General features: G+C 28.6%; 1 protein-coding gene across 1 annotated transcript in view; it reads left to right on the top strand.

The window, feature by feature from the left end:
* The first annotated feature begins 14999 nt into the window (after nt 1–14999).
* The window catches only part of LOC126906599 (uncharacterized), a 33058-nt gene continuing 23816 nt past the window's right edge, over nt 15000–24241 (top strand). Inside the window, exon 1 of the mRNA XM_050687259.1 lies at nt 15000–15078. Within this exon, the coding sequence (XP_050543216.1) occupies nt 15055–15078 (24 nt within the window). The 5' untranslated portion in view covers nt 15000–15054. The remainder of the gene's footprint in view (nt 15079–24241) is intronic.

The following is a 24241-nucleotide window of genomic DNA, read 5'->3' as shown; positions in this document are numbered from 1 at the left end:
TTAATAAATATTTATTTATATCGTTGTTAACCTAAAGTGTTATATATATATATTGTAGTGCGACCCTTGGTAGTTCCTCTAAGGGAATATAAATTAAATAGGAAACTTCAGTACCTAAGGTAGATATAGCCTAGCCAGCTATCCCCCGTTGGTCCCTTAGAATACTGTCGACGGGCATTTAGGCTAAACCCCTAAATAGCGACGTAACACACCCAAAATTAAATTTTAAAAAATTTGGATCATCTTTTACCATGAAAGATGCCCAATTATTATGGCAAAATATTACCAAGATTTTAAATGAAACTGTTGGCCCAAAGAAGACACTAGCGAAAAATCGTAAAGCTGTTAGTACCTATCGTGACAAAAATTTTATTAAATTTTACTTATTGTTTAGTCAATATTGTACAATATTTTGCATACTTTGCGCTCTATACTTAGAGCAGACTTCCTCGAAGGGGGGTCTAAATATGGGCATAGCTCATTAATTAAATTTAATGCAAGAACTTTAGTCAGTCTAAATTTTCGTATAAATGCCCTTTCGGACAAAATTACAGAAAATAACATTTTATTAATGTAAATAGATAATTTTACATATTGTAATTTGTTTTTTAACATACCAATGAACGGATCCTCCGTTAAATGAAATTTCATTGTTGAATGGCCATTATCTTCAACTATTTCTAAATTACTAATAACTTGCACATCATTTATATTAAGAAAGTGTTCCATTTTAATATTTAATATAAAATAAATTGGAAAACGTTATAAATATATAAATTTTCATATAAATATGAATGATAACAGTAACATTAGTATACTAAAATCATAATTAGTGTGGTAGATACCACTCTAAAAAGATCATCTAAAACTTTAGTACACTAATAAATATTTTTTAGCATACCAACATTCAAAAATACGGTTTTTTAGTTTCACACTAATAGTTGCACTAAAATATCATGTTTTAGTATACTAAACAGATTAGTACACCAATATAAAATTCAAAAATAGACCCCCAGTATAGATTTAATCTGACAGTGTTTAAATCACTATCATAAGAAACGCTTCAATACAAATCTGTAGATAGTGCTTAATTCTAAAAAAATGATAGATAATTACAAAAACAACATCAACTTCTATTTCCTTAATTATACCCAGATTAGTAATTCGTTTAATTATAAATTATATAATTTTTAAAATTAATTGTTTTCAAATTGTTTTGAACCTACTTTTTTTTGTCCTTTAAAGTGAAAGTTTTAATAAAAAAAAAAATGAATTTGTTACCATAACTAATAGTTTAACTTGCAAGTTTGAAATTGACATTATTAAATAGAAAAAATGAAATTTTTAAGATTAATATGCAATCAGGAAATTTTATAATTAATATTTACAGTACATTTATCAGAAAAATTCGATTTTTCTACATTTTTATCGGAATAGATAATTGAAATAGAAATAATACTAATCATTTCCTAATAACTTTTGGTGTTTAAAAAGATTCTGCAATTAAAATATTCAGAACTTAATTAATTTTCATAATTTACTTTAACTAAAAGAACCAATCAAAACAAAGTTGTTAAAAAGATTTAATCAATTGAGCGTATTATAAAATTTGATTATAATTGTAAAAATCCATCGTTAAATTTGGTGAAACTAAAAATCATTTTTTTTTAAATTTATGATTTATATAAAAACATATTACAAAAAATTTCGGAATATTATAGACTGGTATTAGACACACAAATAGAGTTGAAAAATGAATAAATTACAAAGTATAATTATTTACTTTTGTACATGTATACTTTAATATAAAATATCTCATCAAATCTAATTCGATAATGAATACTTTAAGAATATTAGAAATTAAAAATTTTAATTGTTTGTATGGAAAAAGCTGGTTAAGATACTTTTTATTTGAATAAGGAATGTTTTTTCGATTTTTAAGAGTAATAACTTAAACTAAATAGTAGGTCTAATGAGGGTTGGCAAAATAAATCAAAACAAAAAGAACCACATAGTAAAATAATATTAACATGAATATCAATTTCTTCTCACGAGGGGAGACTAAAGTGATAGAATCCTTTATATTTATTGAAGTTATTGAATCTAAATGTGATAAATATCAAATGATTTAAAAATTTTATTCTAACTAAAAAAAAATGCAAAATATGAATTGCCATAGATGGATTAGAACCTCGTACCCAATGCGTGAAAGACACAAGTGTTTCCTATTCGGAAACTGTTCGTCACTTTCCTCAAACTATAAAATTAGCCATTTAAGCTAAGTCAAATCTAAAAGTTACTTTTTCGAATTTAAAAAAGCAAAAATATTTAATAAGATTAATTTTTTATGTCTTATGAACTTTATTCTATGTCAATTAAATTATATAATATTCATGAAAATCAGTGTATTTTCCTAATTAGATATTTTAAAATAAAATAAATTACAAAACCCAGAATTTTAATGCAAAAATAGCATATTTTTGAATACGGTAGCCATTTGCGCATAGAAGATAAGTTGTCGGGACAAATTTTTTTTTTAATTTTATAGTACATGACATAAGCTTTAATTTGACATATGTTTAAAGGATGCAGTATTTCCGGAACATTTTCAAAAGTTAAGTTGAAAAAGTTCTATTTTTTATACAATGTTTCAAGTTTTGAACGAACTTAATATAAGGGGAAATTGTCCAATTTTAATAAAAAGTATGTCAAATGAAAAATGTACTAATAATGTATTTAGAAAAAAAAATGTGTGCTGATACATACATTTTTCGAAAAGTTATAGTATTTTTAAGTTTAAATTTTAACACAAAAATAGCGTTTTTTTAACTACGGCAGCCGTTTGCGTGCAGAAGATAAAATGTCGGGACACATTTTTTTTTTTAATTTATAGTACATAAAAAAAGCTTTAATTTGATATATATTTAAAGGACGCAGTATTTAACATTTTCAAAAATTAAGTTAAAAAGTTATTTTTTGTAAAAAAGTTGCTATTTTAAATCCCCCTAGTGAGCAGGTTAAGTGTTAAATTTTCAAAAAAATGATATCAAATAAAAAAGCAATATCTAAGCTTTTAATATAAAAAAAAATTATGTTGATTTGTTGATTATTGAAAAAATTATGGAAGTTATAAGGAAAGTGTTATAAAAGAAAATGCCAAAATTTACCGATTTTTTATATTGGTAATTTTTTTGGAGATTACCCCCATTTGTGGGAACGAGGGAAATATTTTCAATTTTTAAGGGTAATTTCTTCAGCTAGATACGATTTATGATCTTTTGACATATTGTTGAAAGAACCGGTTCAGTGAGAGCTGAGAATAAGTGACAACAGACGTAAAAAACAAAAAAAACACATCATGGTAAAATTAATACCTTTTCAGCTTCGCATCGAAACTAAAAGAAATGTGGTTAAAAATTTAACCACAAAATTCAATTAAATTTCGTAAATCACAAGTCTTAATAAAAGAAATATATACATAAATATATTTATTTCCTTTTTCAAAATGTCTATAAATGCCACTGAGGGCAGATACAAAATGATCATAATTTTATTAAAATTCGGAATGAACAATAAGTGTTACAATGTTTTCCTTATACATGTTATGTCAGTTGAAAAATTAGATTTAAGAGTAAATTACTTATGTCACTTTTAACTTCAACGTGTAGCCGAAAAGTAATGATTTTACTGTAAAATCAATGCTAATAGGCAGTGGCGGTTCGTGTTTTGGACGACGGGACGATCGCTCCCTCTACTAAAATTAACTAAAAGAAAAAAATTAATTTTATATTCTATATTTTTCTTAAAAATGCAAATGTTTAAATAGTAAAATAGTTATAATGAATTTGTCGTGAGCGAACATTTAAGTCGTTTTGCTCAGTACATGTTGGTACGCATGGACACAAGAACATTGTTTGGACAGTGTTGTCCGAGCAATATGCATAAACGTGTGTTATAAGCGTGGCGCCAATCGTGTGCTTGCGGTCAGCAGCAATCTTATGTACAGGTTTTGGACGACCGACAGTGTCTTCCATACTGTAAAATATTACTATATTGGGTAATTTTTTTTTAACACACTTATATTAGTTTCACATGTTTGTCGTTTGTTGTAAGTTTGTAACTCCACGCTGCACGTGTTATTATGTCGCGTATTCCGTCGTGTATGACCTTGAAACTAGACTGTCGTAAAGCATTCACCCCACCCCGCTCACCAATCGACGACAACAATATTTTCCTGTATATTTTAATTTTTGGTTTTCGTACCCGTATACGCGTTGATGTCACGCAATTATATATATAACAAATTTTTATTTTGATTGACACGGCCCCGCGTCGTCTCGTTATACACGATGCCCCACGACTCGTGCCATCTTTATCAGCCGTCGCCCTATTTTATGAGTACTTGACTGACCAACACCGCGTGGCATACGCCACGTTGCAAAGTCCAGCAAGTGCCGCACGGCCGACGACGTCCCGCCGCTAATGATACCGTAGTCTTCTTCCCGTTGTCCAAGTGACGACGTCAACAAACCGATCCGCACCCGCGCACCGTCTCCTACAACGCCGCTAACCCGCTGTCACTCAAGGATCACGACGGACAGCGCGTTGTACACCAGCGTAAGTGCCGCCATATTATGCGAAAATTATTATTATTGTGTTTATCTTATCGGTTTGTTTTATTTTTTGTTAAAAGAACCTGTTGTCGCTTATTTAATAAACGGCCCACGGGTCTCTCCCCTTAAAACCAGTGTCGACCACATTTTTGCGACGTAATTCGTGTCAAGAACTACAATAATTTTTAATACACTAGCATAGTAGGATCGTGATACATTATAGAAATGGCATAAATGGGACAAGTATACAGGGTAACTTATATATTAATACGCTTTATTCTCATTAAGAGATATATAGGGTATTTATTTCGAATTCAAAGGATGATTCCCGTATCGTCATTTTTCGTCACTAATAATAAATATAATTAAAAACTATAAAAACCACGCATTTTAAAGCACATCGAACTAAAAATTATTTTGAACTTTTTAGTTTGATGTAAAAAAAAGGTGTGTTTTTAGTTTTTTTAAACTATATTTATTAAATTTAACTACGTGTTCGCTCGTCGTTATCGGTTTCTATAATCGCGTAATCGCTATTATTAATATTTTCATATCTATTTTCTACTGTGACCTTTAAAGTAATGTGTGTATTGTGTATTGTGTTTTCTTTTATTATATTTAATTTAACAATTTTTTATACCTATGACTAGTAGTATTATATTTAAAGTCGCTTCCTCGCCCCCGGCAACGAGCCGCCAATTCTAATATCTCGTGAAAGTCAAAATTTGTAAAATTTCCGTAAAAAATTAAAACCAAGAAGAGAAAAATTTTTTTTAAATCTTTTAGTCTTTTTTATTAACAATTATATTGAAAACGTTTTATTCTAGTGATGTTAATCAATATCAAATTTGAATCTATACTTGAGTTCACTATGCCCCGGGTCCTTATTATACTGAGCTTACATTGTTAACCTATACTGAATGATTGAATTTTTAATTTAAATATATGCTTAACACAAATAAATATATACAGTAATACTGTTTTTTACACTATGCAAAANAAAACGCTACAGAATATTTACTACTCAATATTAATAAGATATTTTTTTACTAAAATTTTTCTTAAATTCTATTCTACAAAATAGCTATCTTAGATTTTGTTTTTACATTTTATTTAAAATTTAAAAATTATTAATATTTTTAATAAAATGTAAAAGAATTAATTATTGAGATATAGCTATAGACCTAACGTATAACTATTATTTAAAAAAAAAATCAACTAAAAATATTATCTGGATCAAAAGTTATTTAAGTTGTCAGTGAGTGGTGGGCCACCCTGTATATATTCTAATTACTATTAAAACTTATATATTAATACGCTTTATTCTCATTAAGAGATATATAGGGTATTTATTCCGAATACAAAGGATGATTCCCGTATCGTCATTTTTCGTCACTACCTCCACGTTGCGCGCCTGCTGCTTTCCTTGGATGTGGTAGTCGTTTCTCAGACTCCCTCTCCGGAAGCGAACCCTGATTCCCCTTTAACCGTTACAACCATGATATTGATAGTAACTACTATCATAACATGTATCTAAAAAGTGAAAAATAAATATAATTAAAAAAAACTAAAACCACGCATTTTAAAGCACATCGAACTAAAAATTATTTTGAACTTTTTAGTTCGATGTAATAAAAAAGTGTGTTTTTAGTTTTTTTAAAACTAAAACTATATTTATTAAATTTAACTACGTGTTCGTTGGTCGTTATCGGTTTCTATAATCGTGTAATCGCTATTATTAATATTTTCATATTTATTTTCTACTGTGACGTTTAAAGTAATATGTGTATTGTGTTTTTTTTTATTATATTTAATTTAGCAATTTTTATACCTATGACTAGTAGTATTATATTTAAAGTCGCTTCCTCGCCCCCGGCACCCAAGAGCCGCCACTTCTAATATCTCGCCAAAGTCAAAATTTGTATAATTCCGTAAAAAATTAAAACCAAGAAAAGAAAAATTTTTTTTAATTTTTTCTAGTCTTTTTTATTAACAATCATATTGAAAACGTTTTATTCTAGTGATGTTAATCAATATCAAATTTGAATCTATACTTGAGTTCACTATACCCCGGGTCCCTATTTTACTGGGCTTACATTGTTAACCTATACATAACGAATGAATTTATATTTAAATATATGTGTATGCCTAACACAAATAAATGTGTACAGTAATACTGTTTTTTACACTATGCGAGAGTAATATCTGTTTTACTAATAATTAAATATTAACGTAAAACAAAATCTTGGTCTATAATCTGAATTTTAAATCTACTTCATTGTAGCGATGGTAATAATTTTTGGTAAAAATAAAATAAACAAACATTTTTTTAATGCGTATCAAATAAAAAAAAAAATGTTAAATTATAATAATTTCACGACAAACATCGTCGAAAATATTGAAATTTCATGAGTTACTTTAATCGACATCAATTTTTTTAAAGTTTGCAAATAATTCAAACTACAAAATTACACAATATTCATTTTTTGTAATTCATGGTTTTTATCAATAACTGCATTCATATTGGTAAACTATAGAATTAAATTAACGATTCAAATTTATTGATATTCAAAATTTAGCAATTAGGAATTACTTTGAAATTATGAATGTGTTGAAACTTTTAAATAATACTTTTAAATTGTGTTTAGATGTAAAGTAATCCATAATGATAGTTGACATTAAATGATTTGTTTCGTACGAGACAGCTAGGCCGTAGGACGGCTAGTTGTACACCGTACTAGATTGCCGTTTTACGTTAAGCCTGTTTTAGTTGCTATTATTGAAGCTGGAGAGGGGTCACCTGAGTAGATGAAGTCTCTGACCAGTCAGAGTGTAGATCTACGTAATGGCAGATGTAAACAGACGGCGGAAAAGCGACTACGGCTATGTACTTATTTAGTGATGGTCAGGGCCCAATCACTGTGCACGGATGACAAATGACACGGAGGCATCGAATAGCCATGCTGGGTGAGTAAAGCAAAGACGCTAGAGATTCGCTGTCATACGGTATAATACAATTAACGGTGTTTGTGACAATTGGTGCGCTAGGTCTTTGCTAGAGGCGTTCTTTACCAAATATGGTTTGTTACATTTTTCGTCTTATTAATGACATTTGTGTAATCTATAAAATTTGTTAAACGTTCCATAAGCTTGCGAGGTGTTTTAGACAATTTTTTTTGCGCACTAGAACATCATTTTAATGGAGTTGGTCGTATTGATGACTAGGGCGTAACTAGAACTTATGAATTATTAAAGAGTTTATTAGTAACTACATCGGATAGTTGATTTTCTATTGCATTAGATACAGTAAATTTATGACCTTCAATAATTTACTGCAAGTATGATCAAAGAATAACTGGTAGGACATGGTGCTACCAGTAGCAATAAGTGATAAGCACTTATTATATATAACTTACATCACGGAAGAATGTGTGCCATTAGCAGACGAATGCAAATTAAAATGTCTTGGTTTTATGCAGAATTAAATACACGATGAGGAAAAACTGATTAAGGATTAAAACATATTAAGGAGTAAATAGAATTTGCGTATTGGGTATTCCTGAACAGGATGAAATTTAAGATATTGTTAATCAATTCTTTAATACACGCTCAGAAGCTAGTTTAGTACAAATATCAAACATAATGAATTACTTTACTGATTTTTTATGTCCATTGAATGGGAATTCAAATGATTACATAGTAAAAAATCGTAATTTTTTTTAATGGAAATAAAGTTCTGTCTGTAGATATATTAGAATATTTGTATAAAAGTAATACAAATAAAAAAGAATTATTTTACAAAATTCTCTCAAGAAAAACTGCTAAATACATTAAGGAATTCTACAATTTAATCGATGACTTAGAAAAGTTTTATGAACACATTTTTTTAAATGGAGTTGTATAAGTAAACAATGAAATATTATTTGTGATATACAATACTTAAAATTATTTCTCTTTAAAAATAAAATTTTTTTTCATAGAAAAACATTCAATTTTCGTTGAATACGAAACACTTAGAACTTAATATAGATTGTTCCACGGTTAACAATTTTTTTTTTGAATGAAGTTGTAAAAATTAAGAATGAAATATTATTTGTGATACAATAATTAAAATTACTTTTACTATTAAGATATCTATTTTACATATAATAATAATGGGTATTATTTGTTTTAATCCAGTAAACAAAAGTTTTTTCTTATAATATTAATTTTAAAACTAATAAAATTTAAATACATTATTAAAATCACACATTATATTACAATAATTACAATTTATATACAATTAATATATACAATTACATTATATACAATAATTACATTATTAAATTACGAATTTATTTCATAATATGATAAAATATATTTTAATGCTTCATTGAGGATATTGTAAAACCTAATTTGATATTTAGTCATTAAAAATAAAGAATTAATCATTCTTTCCCTTAAAAAAAAAATTTTTTTCATTTTAGTATCGACTCGAATCAAAGAAGATATTAATTTAACTATGACGTGTTTATTTGATTAATTGTTAATATTCTAAGAACATATCCGATTTAAATTATTACATTACTACAATCTTCGCTAATTTCAAATTTATTAAAAAACTTGAAAAATGTAATAATTTAAAAATTTAACTGCAAACAATAAAGGTATTAGCATTTTATTTTTAAATATACAAATAAAGGGGCTGTTATTTAATGACTTAAATACGAACATTTAAGCAGCTTTTAACTACATTTTTCCAGTTTAAATCGTATAACTCTAGTAAAAAAAATTTAAAAATGATGATTGCAACTACACGGTGCCTTTATTTGGTGTTGAACGTTTTATATTATACTCATGAAGTTTCATGTGTTTCCATGAAAGATATTCTTTGGAATTTTGTATTTTCTCAGGCAAGTCGTAATCTTGATGGAGTCAGTATTCGATTTCAAGAAAATAATTTCGTAAGATTTGAAGATCTAAAAGATGAAGCAAAGACTGCAGCAGACGTATCTCCGAAAGATGTTAATTATATGACATACTATAGTTATCTTTTACTATTTAAAGATCATTTGCCAAATGTTGTTTACTGTAAGTATTCTGAAAGAATAACCATTTTTACTACTTATATAATGTACCTAATGAGAGCAAGTGGTGGCGATTTAGATGAACATATAATAGAATCTCTTAATTTTTATATTAATAATTTGGTAACAGTGGTAGCATCTATACAAGTAGGAGTTCAGTACGTTAGTCGACTTAGTAATAAAGAAAATACGTTTCAAGAAATTCTGCAAAAATTCTTAAACAATCCACTTATGTCATGTCCAATAGAAGAGGTTGGCATAGAAAACTACTATAATTATGTATTATTTATATTAAACATAGAAGCATCAGAATATATGACACAAAATTGTATGTTTGCAAACCTTAATATCCCATCAGAGAATAATCTCATTCATACATTTAATGCCTCTAATGATGAAGATAAAGTTTGGTACGATTTTTTAGGGAATTATGCTAGAGCATCTTTGACTGTTACTAACGATTTTTTGACTACTATGGATACANAAGTTTGGTACGATTTTTTAGGGAATTATGCTAGAGCATCTTTGACTGTTACTAACGATTTTTTGACTACTTTGGATATAATTTATCAAAACGTTTTTGGTAATAATAATCAATAAATGTAAAAGTTATTTTTTTGTACTAAATTTGTTAAATAATAATAATTAAAAATATTTCCTGTTATATAAAATAATAATTATATCAATGAGTTAAAAAAATAAAAAGTTCAACAATAGATTTTTTTTGTTATTTTATATTTTATATACTAAATACCTTTAATGAATATTAGTATATTATAACATATACCAATAAAACATAAAAATAGAAAAAGTATTATATTTTAAGTTTAGATAATGAATGATTGTTTTTTTTTAATGCCATTTATATTAAAAAACGTAGTTTAAACTGCATATCTGTCATTAAAGTTTTGAGAATAAATTAACTTTGGATGGCTAATTATTTCATTTTTCAACTCACTAAAAGCCCAATGAGCCTATATTATTAAAAGTAATGGTCAACGCGAAGAAACAAATAGATAAGTCGAAAAACATACAATAGATATTTTCATCTTTAAAAATGAAATTTGTTTAAATAACATTAATATTTCTTGAAATTTTTATCAGCAGTATACGAAAAATTTGTTCTTTTAATATAATCAATTTTTTTTGGAAATTAGGAATAATTATTTTTCAACATTTGGAACATATTCACTATTGAGTGATTTAGGTGATAACATGCAAGTGCAGTAGTTCTAAACAGACGTATTAACTTTATTATGTAAAAACTATGTTTTGCCTTTATAATATCATAATTGGACGTATGTCATGAGAATAAGTTCAATAGTCAATCATTAGATGATAAGCCGTCTAATGATTTTTGTTTATCGATGCACTTTATATTTTACCAATAGTCGTACACCAAATATTTTTTTATTAAATAACGATTGATCATGAGTTTAATGTTATTTGACATTCTTGATCTAACTTAATATTTTTTTGTTGCTTTTATCATTAAAAAAGTCCGGATCCTCTCTTAAAAATAATCTTTTTTAAGTAAACTTTGTAATTATTTCAATTTTTATGTTACTTATGTTGTTATTCATATATTGGGTGGAATATATTCTTAGAACTTAGCATCGAAGTTCCCCACTTATATAGACTATTGGCTTTTAATTATAGTATTGGCGCAAATTGTCTAAACAATTATACAAAAAATGAAATAAAAGTCCAGCGGAGGGTGTTTAGACAAGAAAAAAGTAACGTATGAGAAAATTATGCGTACGGTCAAATCTCTGTTCATGTATAATTATATAAAATTTTCAGTTAATAAGGAAACCGATCAACTGTTACAAACAATAAGAACAATAGCAACCCGTTTCCTTACTTACTGAACACTCTATATAATTATATATGAGCTGCCTCTAAAGGGTCCATTGAAGTTTAGCTGTATCTAACTCTGACACAGTCTCCCAATAATTATAAACGTTATGCGTAAATTTAGTAAATATTGTTAAGGAGCGGAGATATGATGTTAGATTCCTCAAATATTTTGTTTAAATATATCAATATGTAAATATAGCGATGGTAATACAGTCCACTGAAGTTAATACGGATAAAAATTCGTTAAAACTCATTTAATAAGTTCATGCAATTTAAGCATTATTTAACATTTATAATTAATTATTCTACATGTTGGTATTTCATTTAAAATTAAATTTATGTTACAATTAATTTTTTGAATTTATTCTTTTCAATGCTTAAGTGTCTATAAGTTAAAATGCTAATTCTGTTTCGTTAGTCGATGAATATATGATTGGTTAGTTTTCAATGTTTCTGCTGTCGAACCATTTTTTACATTAAAGAAGGACAATTTGATCGCTATCTATATACTTTGTATCAATGAAGTATTAACAAATAATTTTAACACTGCGAGAAATAGGAAATTAAAGATGACGGCCGCCGATACCACTGAATCGTTATTCCCCCTTAATGATACCGCCTCCTTTGCTCACTCTTATCACACCGGTTTTATGGGCTTCAGATTATGTGACGGTTTTCCGTTACAGAAGGTTTAACGTTTAAAGGAACACTCAGCTCCCACGACTACCCCGCTTTACATATGCCCAATATGCTAATGACCGTTGTTCTCTTTTGTACGTACAACGCCGTTTACTATCGTTTAGGGATACCGAGGAGAGGAACAAGGATTTAGGGTTTATTTACTTACGTGCATATTATCAGTATTTTTCACGCCCTCGCTAAAACCAAACCTGTTTAAACAATTAATTAAACGGAGTAGTGAATTTGTAATGTAGCTAGTGTTGGTTGCCTGAAAATCAGTTTACTTTTTTGAAAGCATTTTTATACTACAGTTAGCAAGTAACTGATTCTATTGTTTCCATATGACTTTTTCTTGGATGAATGTTACAAACGGCCAAGTACTCATTTTTCAAAATATATATTTAGAGAGTACATGTTCATGTTTGTCAAAAAAAGTATGAGGAATCCTGAACAAAACTTAGACGGATTGTCTCATCTCGGATGTACGTGGGGACAACAGAAAGCAGTTAAAAACGTAGAAGGCCTAAGGCATAAAGTGTTTGATACCAACCGGACAACTTGTGCGGTAGCTGTTTCACCAGTCATGTGTACAGGTCTACCCAACGCTTGTAGTGTTAACGGTGTAGGGACATCACTACTTAACTCTATGCTGGACTTTTGTATAAGGGAGAAAGATAGATACAAAGTAAGAAAAAGAAGACATGTTCTAGGAAACTAGTTTTAACAAAAATTGGTATATTATTCTAAAAGCTACATGATCTGCTAGTTCCTTATTAATATCCTGATTAAGATAAAGTATGTCAAATGAAAGATGTATACAAATACTACTTCTCATGGAAAAATTGTGTTGATCTATACATTTTTTAAATAGTTATAGCATTATAAATTTAAGATATATATTAAAGTGTCAGACTTTCCGGAACACTTTCAAAATTTAAGTTGAAAAAGTAAATTTTTTGTGAAAAAGTTGTCATTTTAAATCCCCCCCTGTGGTCAGGTAAAGGGTCAGATATAAAAAAAAATATACCAAACGATTGGTAAAGACATCATGAATCTATAAAAATAGAGTTATATTAATCCATACATCTTTCAAAAAGTTATAGCATTATAAAGTTAAAAATATAAAAAATAATTTTTTTACAAAAATCGTATTTTTTTTATTAAGTTTGATGTCTGTTTTCACCATGAAGTTAAAATAAAGTCCGAAATTTATTTTTTTCATAATTAATTATATTACATTAGCTTTAATTTATGATATATATATATACAAGTATCAAACTTTCCCGAACACTTTCAAATGTTAAGTTGAAAATGTTCTACTTTCTATATGCATGTTTTAGATTTGAACTCTCCTCGTATATAGGAAAATGGTCCGATTTAAAAAATAGTATGTCGAATGAAAGATGTATATAAATACTACTTCTCATGAAAAAATTGTATTGATCCATACATTTTTCAAATAGTTATTGCATAATAAAGTTAAAAATGTAAAATACAAAATCGAACATTTTCACAGAAAAATAGCATTTGATAACCATTTTCACTGTGAAGATAAAATAAAGTCCGAATTTTTTTTTTTCATGATAAAGTATATTACATTAGCTTTAATTTAAGATATATATAAAAGTGTCAGACTTTTCGGAACACTTTCAAAATTTAAGTTGAAAAAGTAAAATTTTTGTGAAAAAGTTGTCATTTTAAATCACCCCCGTGGGCAGGTAAAGGGTTAAAAAAAAAAATATACCAAATGGAAGGTAATGATATCATGCATATATGTAAAAAAAATTATATTGATTTGGTTATTTTTAAAAAAGTTATAGCAGTTTTTAGTAAAAAAAATTGAAAAAATGTTGAAAATTAGCGATTTTTAAATTTGTAAATTTTTTGGAGGTTTCCCCCATTTACGGGGAACGAGGGATTTTTTTTCAATTTTTGTAGGTAATTTCTTCGACTAGATACAATTTGTGATCTTTTGACGCATCGTTGAAAGAAATCCGTTCGGTGAGAGCTGAGAAAAAGTGATAACAGACACACAAAAAAAAAAAAACCACATAATAGTAAAACGCATCGAAACTTAAAATGGGTAATATGTTTTCATTCTACGCGGGGTTGTTACGAACCCCTATTGTTATGATATTAGTGTAGTGGGGTTAGGAAATAATTAGTATTTGACAACTAATAAGCAATATAAGCAATAACGATCGATCCGTTGTATAAAAATATTGTGTTCTGACTTATAAGTGATTTCACCTTCAGACAATTAATGTTATAGTTATAAATAATTGTATTTCTACAAGTAAAGCACCGTTGTATAAATATATATTGTGCTACAACCTTTTAATTTTATCTCACATTATAACTACATTCACTCCAAAAAAGTTACCGTGTCTCATTCTAGGTGCGACACAACATACACCAGTATGTACAGATTTACATCGAAGCATTTCTTATGAAAGTGTTTTTAATCTCTATCAGATATCATCTATACTTGTCTAATCTATACTATATCTATAATCTTTCACTACCGTAATGGGTTACCGTTTTAAAATTAATTTAACAAGATTTTATTGAAATTCTGATATCGATCAATGTATAATTTAAAGATTAAATTATGAAGTTTTCTCGGGAACTATAAAATACATTTATTTGTTTTATTGTACAAACAATTAAGATATTAATCATTATATAACTTTTGTTTAAATAAGTAGACATTTTATTTTTAAATGTACAAATAAAGGGCCTGTTATTTAACGACTTAAATACGAACACGAAAGCAGCTTCTGAATACGTTTTTCTAGTGTGCATCGTATTATTCTAGTAAAAAAAATTTAAAAATGATGATTGCAACTACACGGTGCCTTTATTTGGTGTTGAACATTTTATATTATACTCAGAAAGTTTCATGTGTTATTATAATGGACGATATTCTTAGCAATTTTGTTTACTCTGTGGCTAGTCGTCAACTTAATGGAGTCAGTGTTCGATTTCAAGGAGGGAATTTTAAATCTTTTGAAAACTTAAAAGAGCTAGCAATTAAAGCAGCAGACCGCTTTGATAAACCTAAAGCACAAATATTCCTTGAAAATTTTCAAGATCATTTACCAGATATTATTTACTGTAAGTATGCGGAAAGAATAACCGCTATTACTCATTATATTTATTACCTATTGGAAGGATGTAAAATGTTTATAGATAATGATACAGTAAAATCTCTTAACAAATTTATTAAACAATTAGTAGAATTGGTAAAATCTATACAAAATGGAATTCATTATGTTAGTCAACTTGGTTCTAGAGAATATACCTTTCCAAATACTTCATATTTATTTCTAATAAATCCACTGAATTCAGGTCCCATAGAACAGGTTGGCATACAGAATTACATTAATAATGTATTACAACAATTTAACACAGATGCAAAGATTTATATGACAACATTTTGTGTATATAAAGACAAAAATAATATCCCAACTTCAAGTTATATCAATAAATTGTATGAAGATCATTTGAAAATTTTTAAAAATGATACTATGTACGAATTTTTAGTGAAAAAAACTCAATGTTACTTTACTGAAACTAACACTTTTATGGATCATTTAGATGGAATTTATCAAAACCTTTTTAGAAATAATAATAATAATAATAATCAATAATTGTAAAAGGTATTTTTTTGTACTAAATTTGTTAAATAATAATAATTAAAAATATTTCCTGTTATATAAAGTAATAATTATATCAATGAGTTAAAAAATAAAATGTTCAAAAATAGTTTTTTATATGTTATTTTATATTTTATTTACTAAACACCTTGAATGAATATTAGTATACCAATAAAACATAAAATATAGAAAATATATTATATTTTAATTTTAGATAATGAAGGGTTGTTTTTTTTAATGGCATTTATTTTAGAAAAAGTAGTTTAAACTTCATTCCTGTCATTAGAGTTTTTAGAATAAATTAATTTTGGATAGCTAATTACTTCATTTTTAAACTCGCTAAAAGCCCAATGAGACTATATTATTAAAAGTAGTGGTCAACCACCAACGTGAAGAAACAAATAGAAAAGTCGAAAAACATACAATAGCCATTTTCATCTTTTAAAATAAAATTTGTTTAAATAACATTAATATTTCTTGAAATTTTTATCAGCAGTTTACGAAAAATTTGTTCTTTTAATATAATCAATTTTTGTTTGGAAATTGTAGTATAATTATTAACACATGTACTAAATATCACATATGTATGAATAAAGCCAAAAATCATCTAAGGAATGTTTCCCTTTTAGGGTAATAAAAATAACTATTTATCAACACATGTTTCAAACCAGTCCCCTACAATTCATTAACTACGCCCACGGCAGGGTTTCTATCACAATTAACCAATCACAAATAATAATCTAACATCTTAGGAATTTCAATAGAGATCGCTGGTTTACTTCATCCGGCGTATAAAAAGCCATTTTTTGTCGTAAAAAGGGACGCTGACGCTCAGACTGACGCTTTTTGCTGCTCCTGCTCTTCTTCTGGGACCTCTGACGACTTCGGACGACCTCTCTTCTAAGTATTCTCTTACATGGAATCTGCGTCAGTATAAGTAAATATTTTATCCCTGTGACTTAATGACTTTTTTTTATGTATCATCCTAAGTAGTGAACATTGTCTTAGATGATTTATTAATATTTTACACAGGAACAAGTTTTTATTTATTTTATTATCACCTAATATTCTCCTGACAAACAGACATTATATCTACTTATATATAAAGGTTTTAAATATTATCATGCCCTTCACTTCTGGACAGCCTCAAATGTGCCGAAAAGAGTGAAGAAGCGTAATTATATTTATTTAGACATAGTTTGTAATATATAAGAATTTTAAATATTATTATGCCCTTCATTTCTGGACAGCCTCAAATGTGCCGAAAAGAGTGAAGAAGTGTAATTTTATTTATTTAGACATAGTTTGTAATATATAAGAATTTTAAATATTATTATGCCCTTCATTTCTGGACAGCCTTAAATGTGCCGAACTAAATGGAGAAGCATAATTTGTGATTAGAATTAACTAGTTTTAGTAGTAGTACTTTATGCCTGTGTACCCGCCAGCCTTAAAGGACTATGCCAATTACCTTTCGGTAACGTGTAGGCAGTTGAGGTACAGAGTAGTACTAACCTTATAAAAAGAGTATTTTTGAAGTGCGCTATATCCGTCGACAAGCCAGTTCTAGACCTAGTAGTCCGGGTGGAGTTCATCATAAAATATATAGTCCGTAAGATAGTAAACTACATCTTGGAAATATTCTCTGCGTGTGTACCCGCCAGCCATAAAGGACTATGCCAATTACCTTTCGGTAACGTGTAGGCAGTTGACGTAAAGGATAGTAGAAGATGTATTGAAATAATATTTAAAATATATTAGCGAGGTAACTGTGTCCGCGCCAGCCAAGGCTTTACGCTGAGAAACGCTGGGCCACCACAGTCTTGTTAATTATATTTTGAATATAGATAGACATATTCTTATAATTATATTTTGACTAGTTCAGAGTAAATTTTAAGAATATCGATATCGACTGTAGGGAATTCATCGCAAATATTATTAGTAATAACATAGTATAATATAATAGGAATTTAAAGAAAATAAATAAAAAAACAGGGGTAACAAATTATAATAGACGCAGGTCCCATTATAGAGAATCCTTTTTCTAAGTCTTATATACACAGAGATACTAATTTATCGAAATAAACGCAAACAGTATAAACGACAGTTAACACTGAAAGAAGAAATCACCATAAAACCAACTCAATCAATTACTAAAGGAAATAAAGGTAAGTGCGAATATTTATTTGCATGTCTTACTTATAAAAAATCACGTAATAAACAAAAATAGGAATAAATGAGGTAGGGATATTTTATTATTTAATAAATAAATATAGTTAGACCCCGAGATACGATTTCATTAATACCATCTTTACCCCCCTTAACTTAAGCTACCCTTTATCTTTTTTTTTGTTTATTACAAAATTAGGAATAATTATTTATAAATTTTGGAACATATTCACTAGTGAGTGATTTAGGTGATAACATGCAAGTGCAGTAGTTCTAAACAGACGTATTTGCTTTATTATGTAAAAACTATGTTTTGCCTTTATAATATCATAATTGGACGTATTTCATGAGAATAAGTTCAATAGTCAATCATAAGATGATAAGTCATCTAATGATTTTTGTGTATAGAAGTACTTCATTTTTTTCACCAATAGTTGTATTTCATGTATTTCGTTAAATAGTCATTGAGATAAACTAGCAAACTTTGTTAATACTAAGATTCGCCGATATTTATGACATAAGTGGACAGTGTATTTTAGAAAACAAAAAGTTACAATTTTTAGACTACAGTTAGCAAGTAACTGATTCCAATGTTTCCATATAACATTTTCTTGGTTGAATATTACATACGCCCAAGTACTCATTTTTCAAAATATGTATTTAGAGAGTACATGTTAATGTTGTTAAAAAAAAGTATAAGGAATCCTGAACAAAACTTAGGTGGATTGTCCCATCTCGAATGTACGTGGGGAAATCAGAAAGCAGTTAAAAACGTAGAAGGCCTAAAGAATAAAGTGTTTGATACCAATCGGACAACTTGTACGGTAGCTGTTTCACCAGTCATGTGTCAACCCAACCAATCATCCCTCTTTCCAGTGACGGACTAACCACCCGTCCCGGAGTATAAATGGTTAAGATGCCTCTTCCTTTGGGGAAGGCCGTTATGGCACTTAATGGGCTGATAATGCAATAAAAAAAAATTTTTTACATTAAGATAATTTTTACTTAGGGGCGCTTTCTTAACGGCTTTAAAAAGTCTGTACACTCTGATTCAGTGAAGGATAATTATATTTTAATTTGTAAAATGGAAAAACAAATCTAAACTTGTCTAATGCGTTTATGGCTACAATATCGTTTTATGCTCCGTATGAATAATAATAAAAAAAATATTTGAAATGAAAAATAGTGATATGAAAACATTTGACATTCTGCGATACCAACAGAGTGTTGTCGCGTCCCAAATGATTTACAACGTGTTCCACCTGTCTAATAATAAAAAACATTTTCCAAGAGAATCACGCACAGTATTCTCGTTCCCTCTTATTTTTCGTATCCTCCATGTTTTAAATTTATTTTCAACTCATTTTTTCTTCACTGCTATTCATTTCGTTTTGTAAGCAGCATTTTCAAAATACCGTAATTATAAATATTCTTAGGTGTTAACATATTTTGTCCTATAATATGTTGATAATTTAATTGTATCAAAATAGTCATGGAATTCATTAACAACGCCAACATTAAGTTTCATATATGTAAATTATAAAAAAAATTTTAAAAGTTATACAAATTTTATTTGTTATTGAATCAAAAAATACAGCTTAGTTCAAAAATATTTCTATAGAACAAAAAAAAAAAATAAGATTATCAGTAAAAGGAGTTATTCTCATATTATTACTAAGTCTATTTTATGAATTATAAACAATTGTTATAATATTTATTTTTTTCAAAATGTTGTAGATGGTTAAATGACAATATTTTTAATTTTACCAATTAAGGTAAAATTTCTTTAATTATTTTAATGTTTCATGACAAATATTTTTTGGAAAAAGTTTATAACGCCTTGAGCGTATTTACCTAAATTGTATTTTGTTGAAATTGCAAATAATACTCTTCAGAAAACACGGTGAATAATTTATTTACAAACGTTTATAATGTTATCATTCACCAAAAAACAATTCACACTTACAACTGTTACAATAAATAGCTTTAAATACATTACGAATTCTAAACAAATTATTTTAGACATTATACGTTTCATCTTTGTTGGAGTCTTTATCGTGAACCTTTTAGTTATTACTAATTACCTAACGATATCATCTGTCCTGAATCTTCTTAAGTTTTATGTTATAGTGTTTAATAGCAATCATAAAAATAAATCTTGATTTGTATTTTAACAACCAGCAATATCAGTATAACGTCATTTATATTGTAACACTTAGGGTCTTATACAAACCGTAAAAAATTAGTCTAGCTATTATTCTTTAAATAATTAGACTTGGGGTGATATTCGCCTCCAACCCTGTTGAGGTAATAATATAAAATTAATTAAAATAATAAAAACAAAAAAGGATATGCAGAAATTAATTCCAAGTCTATGCTAAGTCTAATTATCCTTACTCATAAATAAACTTCAATACTCCAAATTTTAAGAATATAGAAAAAAAATTGAGACTTAAATAAAAGAATAATGTGAAATTTATTATTTATTATATAATACTAGAGTTTACATAGACTATTGGCTTTGGCGATTGTTTAAATGATAAAAGTATGATGAAACATGTAAATATTTTACTTTTTAACATTTAACTTACATATTTCATACAGCATATTTAAATAATGAGTTATCGATATAGTTTCATTTTGTTTTGCATAACAAGCATAACTATGTTGTTGAATGAGCACAAAGATAATCAAAATTGATTTTTAAATCATTTTTTTATTTTGACAACCCCTATTATTTGAATGACTCTATACATGTTGCATCGTGTTTTGACAATCTGTATCATCTCATGTATATATATATATATACATATCAAATAATAAAAACGCATATATATATATATATATAATATATGTATATATATTATTTATATGGTGCATAGTTTATACAGATTGGTAGGGGTTGGTCTGTTAAAACGGCAACACCTGGTGTCCTGACGGGCGACGACGGAAAAGCGGGACACCCTGTAATCGCACCCAGGGGTTTTGCATTTCGGCAATTGTTTGATGTGACGTGTGCCGAGACGCAGTGTATATACCGTGTGTAATAAGCTACAGGAGGGTCTGCAGGGAGCACATATGGCACGGTTTTCGAGTCTGGTTTAGACCAAATTAAAACGACCGCCTTTTACTCGCGTCACGGATTTATCGCGACGAGGTGGAAATTTCAATACATTCATCAAGCCGGTAGAGCAAAACTGTTTACCGTCTATGGTTTAATGGTATAGAATCTCGCTTAGAGACTGGTAGGTAACGATTTATTTCAGCAACACTCTGGTTCCCCGACAATTAAACCTTTAACGTAGGACAATAACAATTGTGCGTTCTTACGTCCTTGTACACAAACAAAACCCTATTGCACGTGACCGTGATTTCCATACGGGACAATTGTTCCTATTTTGGCGTCCCTAGAGCCACTGACAAACAAAAGTCAGTTTATCAGGTTACGACATAAATAAGCGGCACACCAATCGTAAATACTAATCGTTTTGAATCGACTTGCATGAGTGATCTAATCGAATTAACGGTACAGTTTGATTTAATTGAGTACCACGCGTTGTATCTAAATGATATTGTAATCGTTTTTTTGCCAACGAATATTTTCCGATAAAAATATCAATGCCATTATTATCGTTAAAACCCCAAAAGCGGTACTTTATTTCATTTCTAAATTCGGTAGAATGTAAGGAATTTTAGTAAATGTAACTCACTCAAAACTACATATTGATATCAGGAGTGTTATATGCAATGTAAATAACGACATATATACGGTACACTACAGGTACTCGCGTCATTAGTTACAATGGTAGTTCTTTAAAAAAAAAAGAGCCATTCAACAGGATTTGTACATTAGGTTACTCGTCGTGCCTACCGAATACTGTGTCTATTCGTATTAACGCTTAGTATTATTGTATTTTTGGTTTAAACCTCTTTACGAATAATCTCGAATTATTATTCGATTTTTTACACCTGTTTCTACTCGTTATTGAACTATATCAGTGTGGCGGAGTTGAGATTTCAAGTAAGCAGATGCAAAAAGAAAAAAATCATCGAGATGGCAACGTCCCGTTTCATAGAAATGAAGGCCTAACAATTAAATGATTTATAGAAATTATTACAATGATAAATAATGTATTTATAAGTATTCATACTCGCGGAGTAAGATGGAATAGACGAGATGACAATTGGGCTAACTGTAAGACGGGAAATGTCAAATCAGACTACTTACTAAGATTGATATGGGCGTTTGCATTAATTTCATACTCTTTTAAGAACTCAAACATCCGCGTGAATAGATGCGATAATTTCACGTCAACAGTTTTGTCGTTCCTATTCGGTACAGCGCGGACCGCATTGATCGATGCGTTCAACGATTTTTTAAATTTATGCGTTCGCCAAAAACTCGTTTACAACGGAGAATTTCATATTTGAAGTGCACATACCGCAGTGGTGAGCTGCATCGTTACAACAACAATAATATACGGTATCCGATTTTCGGAGTGCAAAATTCCATTATCGACTGGCAACTGCATACGAGACACGCGACCAGTCACGTGCACGAAAGAGTTATTATTATGACGTTGATGGATCTCGTATAGGGTTAGTTATACCGATTGGCTGCCCTTATTTCATTATGCGTTTGAATTCGCGTTTGATTATTTCGTGGCCGGAAAAACGTGCGGCACTCGATATATTCGCCATTGTTTGTACAAAGACTAAAATGGAAACGGCACCAACAGCGTTGCGAACGATCACTAAGCGTATCGCTAGCCGTTACTGGTCACTATTGAACGCACAACGGAAGTATGCCAAACGCCGTGAGCACGTTTCGGTCGGGCCGTTTCAATAGTCTACTAAAAATTGAATATTTTTAGTAATATTACTTCAAAAATATATATAAAGACTTTAGCCCAACTTTTGATTTAAGCATAAATTATGACACAAAAGTTTAGCGATCATAATTATAGTACATAGCAAAGAAAAAAATGGTAAATTATAATTAAGTAAGGAAGTATTACAAGAAGAGATGATATTGAGTAATAAATAAAAGAATGTACAAGAAAACAGAGAACCCAGAGAGGATTAGTTCTTATTCAGTAACATAGAAAAATAAAAAACACAGCACAGGGGGTCGTGGCACAGTGGTGACGTGGCATAGTTGGATCAAGTATAATGATATCTAACAGTGATTAAAATAACTATTAAAAAAAAAAACGCTTCCATGCAAAACTTTAGATAGTGTTTTATTTATAAAAATTGGTGGATTATTCCAAAAACAACATGATCTGCTAGTTCCTTATTAATATCCTGATTAAGATAAAGTATGTCGAATGAAAAAGAGATTATTAAAAATATTATTTCTCATAAAAAAATTGTATTGATCCATACATTTTTCAATATGTCATAGCATTATACAGTTAAAAATGTAAAATATAAAATCGAGAAATTTCACACAAAAATAGCAATCGGTAGCCATTTTATTCGACTTGATACGATTTGCGATCTTTTGACGTATCGTTGAAAGAAATCCGTTTGGTGAGAACTGAGAAAAAGTAGTAACAGACAGAATAAAAAAAAGAACTCATCTTAGTAAAATCAATACCTTCTAAGCTTCGCATCGAAGCTAAAAATGGGTGATATGTTTTCATTCTACGTGGGGGTGTTACGAACCCCTATTGTTAAGATATTAGTGTAGTGGAGTAGGGAAGTAATTAGTATTTGCCAAATAATAAGAAATATAAGCAATAACGATCGAACCGTTGTATAAAAATATTGTGTTATGATTTATAAGTGATTTTACCTTCAGACAATTAATGTTATAGTTATAAATAATTGTATTTCTATAATTAAAGAACCGTTGTCTAAATATATGTTGTGCTACTACCTTTTAGTTTTATCTCACATTATAACTACATTCACTCCAAAAATGTTACCGTGTCTCATTCTAGGTGCGACACAACATACAACATAATGAACAGATTTGCATCGAAGCATTTCTTATGAAAGTGTTTTTAATCTCTGTCAGATATCATCTATACTTGTCCAATCTATACCATATCTATAATCTATCACTACGCTAATGGGATACCGTTTTAAAATTAATTTAACAAGATTTTATTGAAATTCTGATATCGATCAATGTATAATTTTAAGATTATTTAAGTTTTCTTAAGTTTTCTCGGGAACTATAAAA

This window comes from Daktulosphaira vitifoliae, unplaced genomic scaffold (genome assembly GCF_025091365.1).
Source record: "Daktulosphaira vitifoliae isolate Bord-2020 unplaced genomic scaffold, ASM2509136v1 Scaffold_5, whole genome shotgun sequence".
NCBI classification, from domain to species: domain Eukaryota; kingdom Metazoa; phylum Arthropoda; class Insecta; order Hemiptera; family Phylloxeridae; genus Daktulosphaira; species Daktulosphaira vitifoliae.
This window is presented reverse-complemented; position numbering and strand designations above follow the sequence as displayed.